This window comes from Pagrus major, chromosome 17 (genome assembly GCF_040436345.1).
Source record: "Pagrus major chromosome 17, Pma_NU_1.0".
NCBI classification, from domain to species: Eukaryota; Metazoa; Chordata; class Actinopteri; order Spariformes; family Sparidae; genus Pagrus; species Pagrus major.
The window spans coordinates 17485687-17500448 of NC_133231.1; the positions used below are offsets into that span (position 1 = coordinate 17485687).

Below are 14762 nucleotides of genomic sequence, written 5' to 3' on the forward strand. Positions count from 1 at the left end.
TAGTATGTAACAATATTTAAAATATACATATTTTTAATGTCGTTTCAATGAAAAGAGGGTAAAAAGACAGTTAATCCTTTATGTTGGGAATTATGATACAGTACGTCTATGGTGTGCAATAGTACAGATGCCTTTCAGTGCATCGTTTTAAGGCATATTTAATTATTCAGTTAATAGTACCTTTTGAAATGAAAAAGAAAAAATAACAAAGTCAAATGAATCACCGTACAAGTATGAATATTCAGATGGTACACTCCAGGCTCTTTAAAGGTTCCGGCCTTTGTATATTTTTATTTATTTATTTAATCAATGTCAATATCAGAATAAATATGCGCGGATCTCATGGTATTCTTTATTTGAGGACAAACTACAATTTTGAAATATTATTGTTGGGTGTTCTTTGTTTTCATCACACTTTCTATAGGATGATATTTATTATTTATTTGAATATATCAAAAAATTTTAAAAAAGGAGGCCTTCATTTAAAATAGAAAGTCAGAGATCACAGCAGCCAAACTATTGGATTATAAAGAAGAAACTAAAAATTTCAGATATTTTGTGCGCTGAGGTGACAGGTAACCATTTTACTCTATCTGCCGGGCCTGAACACTAACAAACACTTGAATTACTTCAACATTGTTATACATTTAAAAAAAAAAAAACATTTGTCCTCCATGCTCTGCCACGTCCTACTCGGTGAAACCACCTGGAGGAGGGAGGGGGCAGGTAGAGAGTCACGTGGTCACACAGGTAGACGCACTACAAAAACGGGGAACATTCAGCCATTACTCCGCGATGGTGACTGCGGGAGGCTTCACGTAAAATCTCTCACGCGACGAAACTTGGATTTACGGAGCTCACCTTCGCGCTCAGGTGTCAAAGTAAACGTGTTTATACCTGTCGGCCCCCGCGTGTCTCCTCACCTGCGTATCTCCACGTACTGTCCTTTAGTTTCGTGTAGTATTAGATTAGTTTTTCTTTTTTTTTTCTTTTTTTTTTTTTTGGAGCCGTGTTTGTGTTCAGATGACGGCGCAGGTAGACTACCTGGTGGTGGCTTTCACCGCCACATCTGGCGCGAGCGGAGAGCTGCTGGGGTCTGACGAGAAGGAGCTCGTGCAGCTGGTTTGGCAGCTGGTGGATGTAAAGAACAAAAAGGTAAAAAGTTGTTAATACTAAACTAGTTATTACGGCTAATTATTCTGAAGCAGGAAATGTGGTGAATAAAGGAGTGGAGAGCTCGAGACTAGACTCAAACATAGACATAATAATGTAAAGATGTCTGTTACACCTTAATAAAATGGTATTAACAGACATTTTTAAGGTGAATGTTGGCTCTAAAGTTTCTCAGTAATGGGAGGACTACTATCTTGAGTACGTTCCTGCTTTTGTTTTTGATATATGTGTAATAGAGATCTACATTACAGCCATCTAACGCTGTTATATCAGCCTGTGAGTTTCTATGTCAGCGTGTTTCAAGACTGACGTGTTTTCTCCTCTGAACCAGTTGGGCAAGGTGAATGAGCTCCTCATTAAGCCTGACCCCTTAGACTCCACAGAGGAGAAGGAAGAGGAGGAGGAGGAGGATGTGGTGGAGGAAAGCATGGAGGAGAAGAGTGGATCCAAAGCAGACTGTGTCACAACAGCGACAAGTCTTGAGACGGCTTTAAACCTGGTAAAAAACCTCCATGAAGTCACTAGAACAAAGGCATTTTATTACATAGTAGTAGAGATGCTCGAGGGCTGGATTGAGTTTTGAATTATCTGCTGTCTTTGCAGTTTCATCTACAACTGACAAACGAGGTGAACAGCGCGGGCGCAGGCACGTCGGTGTGTTTGTGTACAGACGGGCAGCTCCACATCCGCCAAGTGATTCACCCCGAGGCCGCGAGCAAGGTGAGCGAGCTGGTAGGGTGAACGCCTTGCAGCCAGGGCGGATGTTCTCTCACCGCTGCAGGATCCTTCAGCACTTCACAAAGTCACAAAGGAATTGTGTTGTGTCAGCACTCGTTGCATTTAATGTTGCTGTGAAAGTTGATCTGCAGCGGAGTAAAACACTGCCACACAATGAAGCTGATCAAATTCTCCCACGTCTTCGTGCTACACACTGAAGACTCGAGTGTGCAAACAGATAGATGATGGCAATAAAACAGCAGCTGCTGATGGGCCACATGTTCACATCCTTTCATTTAATTCCTCCCCACCGCAGAACATCCTGGTCCCAGAGTGTTTCTACTCGTTCTTTGACCTTCGGAAGGAGTTCAAGAGGCACTTCCCCACATCCGACCTCAAGGCTCTGAATGTACACACCATGGCAGAGTGTATCCTTTAATACGTCGCCTGTTTACATTTGGTGTGTCAGTGAATGTTTGTGAACTACACTCTTAAATGTGATGCTTTTAATGTTTAACTCGTGGACAGTTTCTGGTAATCCATCCAAATGTTTAGCTTGATCTTCTCCATGCAACGCACATATTAGAAGTTTATGAGCAACGGGGTGTTGGCTGCAGGTCTAGAGGTTTTGAAATGCAAATAGGGAAACAATGGCAGCACCTTTACTAAGCGCTCAGCGAACGAGTGTGTGTTTAGCCAACAGGGCAAACCCCACACACACCCACTCAAACAGGAAAAGTGTGTGTGTGTCTCTTTTTTAATTCCTCTTAATTTCTTTCATTAATTTTTCCATTTTACACCTGTCACACACTGACACACGCATGTGTGTACGGCACCTCTCCGCTCTGTTCGACTGTCTTTGGCTGGTCCTTGTTTGCTTTCCTTGACTGCCTCCTCCTCAGCTCTCAGTATATCTGCTGATGTCCCCACCATGTGGGATCCCTCAGCCACACTGGAGCCGACAACCCCACTGCCACCAGAAATCGGAGTACAGCAGGTCCAGGCTATGGCCAGCATTGTCCTCGCTCTGCTTTCTGAGCCTTTCAGTGAGTGTCATATATGATTGATTTGTTCCTTAGTTTGGCATTTAGACCTTGTGTTGTCGTGTTACTGGAATTTCTAACTTTGATACCACAGGAAAAACATTTTTTATTGTGATATTTCCTTCAGTATCTTCCATACAAATTATTTCCTTGAGTCTATTACACATTTTGAATAAATGATTAAAACTCCCACTCAGAAAAAACAAACAAGTTCAGTTTGATCTCTGTTTTTGACAGTAACTTTTTCTATGTCTAAAATAAGTTCTGTATACTGATATCCATTAATTCAAATTTGGTGAATTTCCATGTCCCAGTCACCTGCTTCATAGCATTTACATGCAATATGTTGACAAGATGTTTGTCAGCCAATTTTATTGTTTCCAGTAGATTGATACCCAACATATTTTATAGTTTCGAAGGTACTTTTAGGTCAAAAATATATTTTACAGTTTTCTCAATATCTTTATGAAATTGTGTCAGTGTTGGACACCGAAAGAACACGTGTGTGTGTGTGGTTTGCTAATTGTTGTTGACATTGAAGGCATTTTTATTTAGATAAATACAACAAGGCTATAACATAATGAAGAGATACAACTTTTCTTTTTCCTGTTAGCAGAGAACTGCAGAAAGACTGAAGCAAAAATTAAATATCAATTTCTCGTTAGATAAGGCCTTTGGAAATAGTGTGTGCGTCAACTTGTTGTTGGAGTGAAGAAAGTTTGAGAAAGTGCAGCTGTCACCAGTGTATCAATACTGAAATGAGTATTGAAACCATTTCAAATATTTAGAGTCGATATATACAGTATATCAATCAATATATGTATATAGACTTTACTGTGAGTTTACAGGTAGCATCAGAAAAGATACTTCAAGAGCACTGCTAAGATGATAATTAAGGAAATTAGAGCTCAAAACAGAAAAACAATCAGCAGCTAATTTTTTTGTATAATTACCTTTAGTTAAGCTTGAAGATCATATTTACAATAGAGATTTATTTACAATAAATATGTGAATTCTAATATGGTGACTGTGGTCTAATATGTGACTTTAAAAGGCGCTTATCTAACAAGTGTTCCCGTTACAGGTCACACATTTTCCAATCAGGAGAGAGTTAGCGAGAAGTTTGAGACCGGCACTTGGTGAGTAAAGTTTGCTCAAGATAAATAATCTTTTTGTTCTCCGCCTCTCAAATCCAATCCAAGTCCCCTCCTGCCGAGCTAATGTCTCTTTATGTTTGTGTGTGTTTGTGTGTGTGTGTGTGTGTGTGTGTGTGTGTGTGTGTGTGTGTGTGTGTGTGTGCAGCAGTAAGATGGAGAAAGTGTGCGACAACACTGTGATCAGAGCCAGAGGGCTGCCATGGCAGTCTTCTGACCAGGACATCGCTCGATTCTTCAGAGGACTCAACATTGCCAAGTATGTTGTTGCTGCTCAAACCTCTCAGTCAACATTGTGTACACTGAAACCTGCTGTTGACTTTAGGTTTACATCTTGTCTAATGCTCTGTATGTTGTGTTGTATAGAGGAGGGGCTGCATTGTGCCTTAATGCTCAGGGGAGGAGAAATGGAGAAGCTCTTGTTCGTTTTGTCAGTGAGGAGCACAGAGACCTGGCGCTGCAGAGACACAAACACCACATGGGCAACAGATACATAGAGGTAACCTGTCTGAACCCTGCTAGTCACTACTAATTAAATGAATCAGCCCCAACACCAAGACTTAATCTAATCTAATGTCTTTTCCCTTCATTTACTGCACCTGTAGTCACAATAATTTCTGTCTTGTTCTCTTCTAAGGTTTACAAAGCAACAGGCGAGGACTTCCTGAAGATAGCAGGAGGTGAGAAGCGTTATGTACTAAACTGTATTTTAGCTTCACAGCAGCAGCCTAATTTAGTAAAACTGGGTTTGTACTCAACTTATCGACAATGGGATCTGAAAAACTTCCAGTGACCCTAAGGAATATGTGAATGACACACTTTGAAATTATAAAGAAATAAATACGTTAAAAAAATACATGGGAGGAAAAATGCAAAGAGGGATAATCAAAATCATGAAGGGATAAAAATATGATTATGGAATTGGACGGCCAAAATATTTGTGTTCTGGGAAACTTTAAGCTTTTGAAATCTACAGATCTGATCTGATCATCCCTGTTTATTTCAGGGTTTGTGCAAAGTCTTGAAAGTTTGGCTAGTGCTTCATTTGAACCATTATGTTTTTGAAGATTAGGAATATGCTTGAAACAATCCTGTCGGTATATTTGTTTGTTGTCTCCTGGCGTCAAAATTAGCCAGTGTTAAATAATCATGATCAAAACATACATTCAAAGTTAGTACGAACAGCTGCTTGAACAAAACAAAATGACAATAGAAGGGATTTATGTGAAGTGCCTCGTTTTATTTTTTTGCAATTGCATTTTTAACAATTTAGATGTGATGATAAAGGCATTAAGAGTTCAGAAAAGCTTTGTTTTAGGCACCTTAAAATTTTACTCTTAAATAGCTGTACGAACCATGTTATTTACTTGTGTCTGTTTCTTCGTCTTTGCTCCAGGTACCTCCAATGAGGTAGCAATGTTCCTGTCCCGTGAGGACCAGATCATAGTGAGGATGCGAGGTCTTCCTTTCACAGCCACACACGAGCAGGTGCTCAGTTTCTTCTCTCCGGGGGAGGGCCTTAAAGAGGCATGTCCGGTCAGCGGAGGGAAGGACGGCATCCTATTTGTCCGCTATCCAGACGGACGTCCCACTGGCGATGCCTTTGTTTTATTTGCCTGTGAGGAACATGCCCAGTGCGCTCTGAGGAAACACAAGGAAATCCTGGGGAGGAGATACATTGAGTTGTTTAAAAGCACCGCAGCAGAGGTTCAACAGGTATGTCAGGGTGTCCGCCTGCATGGCAGCAGGTGTGCTTCTTTGTACAATGTGTGCAACCTTTTTATTAAGGCTTGTTTGTTCTGTCTCTTGTTATCCTTTTTTGTTTTCTGAGGGCAAAAAGAGGGATTTTAGGAATTATGTGTGTTTGTGTACACACAGCAAAGCGTGACAGAGTGTGGGTGTGTTTGTTTTCCCCTCAGTCAGTTGTAGGCATTATTGGAGTAGGGCTTAAGGGTGGAGACCTGCATAACAAGATGGACTGTGTGTGTGTGTGTCGCCCTTAAGTGTGTAGGTACACACAAACACTCTGTGAAAGAGTCTGTATCTGCTTTGTTGGTTTTCTCAGTCGTCTCCCTCATGTATGAGACGAGCACATGTGGACTAATTTTCTTATCTCGGCAGACTGATAAGCCCACATTCATATCTATGCAGAGGCTTCTCCCTATGCTTTTATGTATGACAGACTGGGGAGTTTTATCGGTCCTCTTCAGCAATGCAAACAAGCCAGCTCCGGGCTGATGTTACAACACACATTTAAAGACGCTTCACTTCGTTTCAGATTGAGGTTGATGTCTGTTGTCAACTGTCGGTAGGAAGGTGTTTGTAAAAAACTAAACTAAATCAGTCCTCAACAGTCTTAGCTGCAGTAAGTAATTTGTCACTGTGTGCGTATGTGTTTGTTTTAGGTGCTGAACCGGTACTCGTCGGCCCCTCTGATCCCCGTGGCCCCTGCCCCCTTGGTGTCAGTGCTGCCGACGGTCTCTCTCCTGCCCCCCCCTGGTAGTATGAGGGACTGCCTGAGGCTGAGGGGGCTGCCATACACAGCGAGCATAGAAGACATCCTCACCTTCCTGGGCGAGTTTACACACGATATCAGACCACATGGCGTGCACATGGTCCTCAACCAGCAGGTACATGCCGTAACCACCCTGACACACCCATGTGTCATCAACTGAGATGTTCTCTGACACAAAACTACAGAGTAATTTCTGGCTGTCTCCGTCTCCAGGGTCGTCCGTCAGGTGACTGCTTCATCCAGATGACCTCAGCAGAGCGAGCTATTCAGGCCTCGCAGCGGCTCCACAAACAAGTGATGTCCAGCCAGCGTGGGTCCAACAGCCGCTACGTGGAGGTGTTCCCCTGCAGCGCTGAGGAGATGGGCCTGGTGCTGATGGGAGGCTCGCTCTCACACACACATACACACACACACACCCGGACCAGGAGTGGGACAGGGCTCAGCCCGCCGCCATGTAAGTCAAGACGTAAGTGCTGCTGGGAGCTGGGGGTGCTTCGGGACTGCAGGGTAGGTGGGCTCCTGCCGTGGGGGCAGGGTTGCTGGGTTTTCTCCAATCTAGTACTGTGGGAGGTAGCGGATGCCTGGTCTTACCAGGAGGATTCAAACTGTGTGTTTGAGAGTGTGTGTTGCTGTGTGTGTGGTACCCCTTTGTAATTTAGTGTGATTACATTCCCAATCTGCATGCACTGAGACACCTCACATGATAACTGTTTAATCTACCTTCTCACCTGTGTTCACACACTCTGATTGTAGTTCATCTTCCTCAGCGGCATGTTTGATACTCATTCTTAATTTTACACCCTTACCACCGCTTCAGTAATTCATAAAGATCTGAAAGGGTTGGAAAAGTGTAAGCAAGACAGCGAGTCTCTAATTTGGTAAAATGGCTTACAACTCTCCAGTCTTATCAGATTGGTAGTAGTGGTTGTGGGATTTAGCCTCAGCAGACCGGCACATCTCAGGTGTGTGCATCTCCTGTGCTTGTCCAATCAGTGGAGCTATGGGAGAGGTGGGCAGAGGTGAACGCTGGTGCGTAGAAATATGCTTTGTTCTCAGTGTCTGATAAATGTGCACCGGTGCAAAAAAAAAAAAAAAAAAGACGTGCAGTTTAAAAAGTGGTCTAATGTTTATAATCTGTTTGAAATGATATGCAGATGTTTTTATTAGTGTAACGTTTACGCACATAGATTCAAAGTTAGACATGTGGGTAGTAGCGAGGAGATTTTTTTTGTTTGTTTCATGAGCAGAAATACATGTTAGAAAGACATCATGACTCTGTTTCACTGTTTCACATGCTAGAAACATATTTCGGGGAAGAGGGAAGCGTTCAGGCAGCAACACCAAAAACTACAGACATCTCCAAAATGGCATGGACCATATACATATATAAAATGGGTCTTACCTTATGAAATCCAAATATAGACAAATTTGGCGACCAGCGTTGTCGGCATTACTGCAATGGCAATTCAGTGTCTGCTGCATGGGTGGTTGGATAACAGATGTTAGAAAGTTGTCCAGAGCTACTGATTAAGGTGCCTTATATGGATGGCAATCTTAACATTATTCAGATTTTACATATTAGACATTGGTTATGACAATAGCTTGACTAAATAATGGAGAAATAGGGAAAAAACATGACCATCCACAGCATTTCAAGTGATGAGGTAACGTTACTCTGTAACTCTGAAAGCTGAAATTTGCAGCAGCTGAGGACTACACAGGTTCCTGATGTTCTACACATCACTGTAAAAAGTAACATTACATAGAAAGTAAAGCTAAAAGTAGAAAATTATTCACTTCTTAGGGCAGCTTGCATTCAGTAGCACAGAGACACCACCACAGTAATGGCAATGAACAAAAAAATTGATATATAAAGGGCATTTATCAGTTAGACTTTAGCTTGCTTGCGGGAAAGTAGAACAATAGTGAATACTATCAAAGCTTGTAAACATGTTGATTTTGACCTTAAAGTCAATCAAAAGCTTGTTTCATGTTAAGCTACACGTGTGGTGGCATATCAAAACACTAATAATGGGGGATTACTCACCTGGCTACGGGTCTGCAAGATACACAAAGTAAAAACCACAGTCCAGCACAGCATATTCTTATCATCACTCTTTGACACGTATATACTCTGTACATGTGTCAGCTGCTGAGTTATAGTCGTCATTGTTTGCACATTTGCATGAGCGCCTCTCTCAGAAACAAACAATGACCAGACTTCATCATCATGACTGTCTGTTTCTGTTACTGTTTGTCTGTTTTTAAGTGGTTTGTCTCCCCCTCTGTTCTCTCCTCCCCAGGTTTGTCTCCTCCATCCTACTCCTTCGCCCCGGCTCCACCTGTCCTGTCCACAGAGGCTGCTGCTGCCCTCTACCCTCCCATGGGCCAGGTGTTGCTGAGCCCGCGCCCTTTGCCCCCAGCACATGCCTTCTACCCCGCTTCAGCTCAGCTATACATGAACTACGCAGCTTACTACCCCAGGTAAACAGCGACGAGATGCAAAGCATGTAAATGCAACAGTGAATTACAGGATTTGATTCTAGCAAAACACCAAAAACTTAACTCAGTGGGATGAATATGAATATATATATTGACTTTTTTATAAATGCCCTGCATCCAGTCTCTATTTACTTGCGGCCTGTGTGCTGCTGAGTAAGTGAATAAAAAAATTTAACCGGTATTGTTAACATGTTTGATTTTCTGAGCCTTCTGTTTGCATAGGTATTATCAAGGTAACTTGAAGCACTGAGCGCACTGCAACATTTAGAAATAGTTTTTACATTAACTTGAATTGATTTCATGTAATATAAATTTGTGAGCCCTTAAAAACCACAACTTTTTTGTTGCTCATGTACAATCTTGTGAAATAACACAAAAAAAGTCGAAAACCGCTCAGAAATGTTCAAAAATATGATGCAAATTGTTTTATTTCAGCCACAACAATTTTTAAAAAATGCAACAAAATCAAAGGTTTTTTAATTTAAAACTCTAGTATTATGTTTCTTTTTTTATCAGGTATATTTTTGTTTTGCATTGTTGATTTTATTTCGTGCAGATCCTGGCAAAATAGATGGAAAAAGAGTATCAGCTTGTCTTTGGTTAAAATGCGTCTTCCAAGGAGAATCACTGCGACAAGGGTAGTTAATAACTGAACACTGTGTTATCAGATAACTTGGTAAACATCAGTGACCTCTGTTTGTCCCTGGTCAGCCCTGTTTCACTGAGAAAACATTTCAAGACGACGCCCAAACTTACTCCCAGTCCTGTGATTCATATGTGCTTTGTTTGCAGCTTTCAAATCATTTTTGAAAGTATTTTCATGCTAACAGTCTGTCTGTGCCTTCTCTCTTGCCTATCCTCCACCACTCCTCCACTATCAGTCCACCTGGCTCACCTACCACTCTAGGTTTCTTCCCCTCCCCCTCCTCCCTCTCCTCCCCAGGGGGGTTGGTGCGCATGCCAGGCCTGACCTACAACAGCAACGGAGTCAAAGACCTCATTAATGCCGTGCAGGGATACCAGGTAAGAGACAAGTCTCTACAAATCAACCATATATGTTTAATTACTGGTTGTTACTACAGTTCCTATACATGCAAACCCTGAACAAGAGTTCACATACCTCTCTGTAGGATCCAAGAGTTGTATACAGTTCTCCTTCTGTTGTGGGTGTGTATTGTCAGACATCCACTGTTTGCCCAGAGGCTATCAAACGAGTTTATCCTGTCTACTCTCCCTGTTCTGTCACATTATGAACTGCTGCTTGCTAAGACTTGAACTGGAGGAACTCGAGTCTTATTTAAACTTGTAGGAAAGTGAAGGATCCCAGGGATATGATAAATTTGAGTTTAACTAAATTAAGAGACACCTTGGACTGAGAGTGAACAGTATTTTTAAACTCCTCTTGCTGGAGTTTACAGGTCCATGTTGCCTTAAGGTTAGTATCTATTGTTGCTTGTATCACAGCCCCTCTCTCTGTCATTCCTCCCCCTTCCTCACACCACAGTATGCCCCCGAGGATGCTCTCATGCACGCTCACGGGCATGTGCATGCTCACGACCCGACCGGGACATTACTTACACAGCCCAAAGAATGGGTGTGTATTTAAGGTGTCTAAGGCAGGTGGCAGGTAAGGATTGGTTGAGGTCTCTGGGAGGGCGATTTAGTGTAGACAAGGGTTGTAGCTGGGGCTTGGGTCTTGACTGGTTACCGGGGGTTACAGGGCTCAACACGACAACAATATTTCCTCTTTAGACAGAGATTTTAACGATACGCAGCAGCAACAGTGGATACATTTTTGATTGGGTTGATTGGTTAGAGGAAATTTCTTGGATTTACGTCAATCCTTGGGTTTTGTTTCGAATAATTTTAATGGGGTTCTGTTTTCTGAGCGACTGTGAGAGTCTTTTATGGCAGTTTGCTTTATCTAATAATGGCTACTACATTTCTGTCCTCTCAAAGATTTATTTAGGGGCTACAGCAATAGCTGAGAGGGCTAATTGACCGTTTGCTAAACCCCGCCACCCTACAACGATCGTCCAGTCATAGCTTCCATAACTTGATGCCAGCCTTTCTAACACCAGAATAAATCAGTAAAAGAGAAAGAAATGGATAAACAAGGTTTACATGCTCATATTTAAGATGGAATCATTAGCATGTCCAGCTAACTAGCTTACGCCCCACAGTAGTAGGCCTAACTCAAAGACCTCACTAATGCTGTGCAGGGATACCGGGTTTGAGACAGGTCTCTGTTTCACCTTTCATAAACCAAAATAAATCAGTAAAAGAGAAAGAAATGGATAAACTTGGTTTATATGTTTTAATTTGAGCTGGAATCATTAGCATGTCATTAGTGCCTGACTAGCTTATGACCCACAGTAGTAGGCCTAACTCAGTGTTCCTTCCAAAGGGCTTATTAGTAGCTAACCAACTGGACCCAGATGCTAGTAGGCTAAAGCTAGGCTAAAGTTTAGGGTAACAACAGCAACTTCCCTGCTCTTTATTTGGGTTCAGGGAGTTTACCACAACTCCCACCAAACTTGTGTCCGATACTGTAACGTTTGCCATGACTTCATCTGATTTGAAGTTAAGATAATAGACTCCAGTGGTACTAATGTACACCTACATGACTGTTACGTCGTCCGCTCTGTGTTTCTATGTTAAGCAATATTAAGGACACTGTAGAAATGGGAATACTGAATGAAGAAAAACTCCTCACCCCTCCAACTTTTGCAGCTCATTTCAAACATTACTAATAACTTTGAGTGGTTTATCATCCACAGTTATCATTGTAAACTGCTTCATGTGCCGTGAATGGAAAGCTTGACAGGCATAGCAACAGAAACGAATGGGGGAGCAGGGCTTTGCAAACGGTCAATTGGTGGTGTTGTAGTGTAATAATAGATTGGTAATAACAGGTATAGCCTTCAGGTGGTTGAGAAGGTGATGGGTAACATCTGGTGCTGGTGTGAGGGCTCTGTTGTTACACTGGGATAATACTCTTTCTGTCTCTCCTTCGTCTCCCCCTCCAGAGTCCCGCGGAGTCCGTTTCTCTCCTGAGCAGCAGTCTGATCGGTCAGTCCAGTGGAGGCGACGCTCCTCTCATGTCCCTCCCCGCTCTCATGACCAAGCCGGCAGCAGGGCAATACCTGGACCTGACCCTGCTGTAGGGTCACAAATATACAAAGGTCATGTGACAATTTGGTACATGTCAACAACTTGTTAATGTATTGTTAGGTTGTTTTTTTTTAAATAGTCTTTTAGATGTGTTATTTATATCTATAAGAACAGAAATTTATGTATTTTATACCAAAATCATTGTGGCCTTAGCCAAAAATAGCAGTTTTGTCTTATATTGCACAGTTTTAAAAGCTCTATAGAGATTTTTTTAACATGTTATTATAATCACTGATATGACTTAGTAAAAACTGAGATAAATCTCTTTCCTTAAGCTTCTCTGTGAAGAGTGAAAGTGTGTGTGAGTGTGTTTTAGTGTGAAAGAGATGAAAATGAGTATTATGCATGGCTGTGTTGATACGTCTTATTACTTAATCTGTTTGTGCGATGCATTTTATGTGTTTATATACAATTTAAAACAGATACAGTGATTGTATTTGAAGCTTTAGTGCATGAAGAAGTTAGTAGTTAAAACTTTTAAGATGTTTACATAATGCCAAATATCAATGCACTGCTAATCAATAAGACTACTAATTAATATAATAGCAGTATCTCTGAATGATAACATATGTTACACTGTGAGTTTGTCAAACAGTCTGATCCTTGCATCAGGCTTCACTTACACATCTCACACCAAAGCCCCTGTTTCCATGTTGTGTAATGCCAATGTTGTCTTGCCTTTTGTTTTGGACTCGCGTCTGAACAGAGGACCGTCCCAGTTCTCTGTTACCTAACCAAGAGGACTCATGTCACAAGCTCTCAGCTTACCAAGTGAATCTCAGGAGCCAGAGGTGGTTTCTGACAGATTTCATTACGTTTTACCCAAATAGGTCCGCTAAGATTTATCAGTCCATCACACTTTCCTTGTCTTCTCTGCTCCATCTATGTACGCTGTTTGCACAATGGAAAGGAGCAAACAGGAGGAAAATCCCTTTTTTAACCAAATCATTTAAAGAGTAGATGGAAAGCTGAGAAGGAAAGGAAATAATGAAGGACGTGTATCTTATGAATATAATTGCCGTTTGTGCCCTGCAAAGTTGCCATTAGGACGTCCCTCAGTAGGACTTCCTGCTCATGACGTCCTGCTGTGACAATGCTGAAAAAAACAAAAAACAATAAAGAAAACATGTGAAGTCTGCCAACTTTCAGCTGTTTGATTTCTCTATTTGCCTTCACCTCTCTTTGCTATGTACTTATTGTCCTTTTCTATACTTTGGGAGGGTGTGTGAAGGAGCACAAACACACAGGTGGAGCTGCCTAATGACAGAATGTGGCTGGAGGCGAAACTGTGGGAACTCCCTCACACTGTCCTCAGCGATTACCTCTGCATTTCCCACATACACACACACATGCTATGGCAAAGAAACTATTGTCACTCGGACACACTAAGCACATTATCTGAGAGAATGGTCCTTCTTTTAACAGGGTGGAAAAGTGAAGAATAGAGAGTGCAGGAAGGGGGAAGAGAGAAGGAAGGCACACAAAACCATGTCAGACCCCCTCAGGGCAGATTTGGCATTGTGTAATACAATCTTGTGCACCCCACCCAACCTGATCCCTTTTAAACACACTCACTCTTTCTCCCACTCACAGAAGACACTGTCTAAACCAGCATAGCAACCCCATTAGTATCTACGTAACAAGGCTCAAAATACTTTATTTTTTCACTTTATTGGCAGAATTTAGTAGGAAATATACTTAATCTATTGTGGGCAAAATGTTGTGTGATTACACATTGTTGTTTCATACATTGTCAAGATGTGTTTCTTTGCATTTGAATCGCAAACCCTGACATAAGTATGACTTTTAGCCTTGTTTAATGTTTGTTTAGTTTTACAATTACAGTTTGCACACAACATAGGTGTCATTTACACTGGAGACTTCACTTTGTAAAAGCATAACTTCTTCACCAAGAAACATCAACAAACAAACAAGAACGAATGCTTTGCTCTCTATCGACACCTGCAATTGAAACTGACTTAACTTATTTCGGTGTGACATACTTAATGTTCATTGTGTAATAGGTGTGATCAGCATACTGTATACTGTAATATTAGCATTCTTAATATTATGTAACCACACCATAATTATCTGCTCTGCCCACATCCGATCTCATTACATTGCCGACAACTATTTCTCTCTCAAATCTTCGGGATCCGTTTAAACTAAGTTTACTGAAGTTTACGCCAGGAGGAGGAGAAGTAGTGACTCTGGTAAATCAAACTGTCAGGGGATTCTGTTAAGACCACCTGCATGTTTTAATAAATATATTGATATTTGATACCAGTGTATTATATTCCCAAAAGGAAGGGATGAGTTACTGTTTCACTAGTTGACCCCAACCTGAGTAATAACCCCAGGGGGACACTTAAGGTGCAGCCCTTCTCCCACTTCTAATAATTTTCACACAGTCCCTTATAGTATATACAAAGAAATAAAGCTGACCACATCCTGCTGGTGGGTTAAGCTTAATTTGTTGTTTTG

General features: G+C 41.6%; 1 protein-coding gene across 1 annotated transcript; it reads left to right on the forward strand.

Moving 5' to 3' along the window:
• Window positions 1-1023: 1023 nt before the first annotated feature.
• On the forward strand, window positions 1024-12271 carry esrp1 (epithelial splicing regulatory protein 1). The gene is made up of 16 exons (XM_073485642.1): window positions 1024-1155; window positions 1505-1672; window positions 1777-1893; window positions 2207-2318; window positions 2793-2936; window positions 4018-4072; window positions 4236-4346; window positions 4454-4586; window positions 4725-4767; window positions 5484-5803; window positions 6493-6717; window positions 6816-7068; window positions 8906-9086; window positions 9986-10127; window positions 10609-10698; window positions 12134-12271. Exons 1-16 carry the CDS (start codon window positions 1024-1026, stop codon window positions 12269-12271), a joined length of 2364 nt encoding a protein of 787 aa, XP_073341743.1.
• Window positions 12272-14762: the final 2491 nt, after the last annotated feature.

Excerpts from the sequence above, each read along its gene's own strand:
- esrp1 (XM_073485642.1), top strand. The coding sequence starts at position 1,024 with ATGACGGCGCAGGTAGACTACCTGGTGGTGGCTTTCACCGCCACATCT. Across the intron at positions 4,347-4,453 it reads AGAGGACTCAACATTGCCAA|AGGAGGGGCTGCATTGTGCC; the intron begins GTATGTTGTTGC and ends TGTGTTGTATAG. Across the intron at positions 4,587-4,724 it reads TGGGCAACAGATACATAGAG|GTTTACAAAGCAACAGGCGA; the intron begins GTAACCTGTCTG and ends TTCTCTTCTAAG.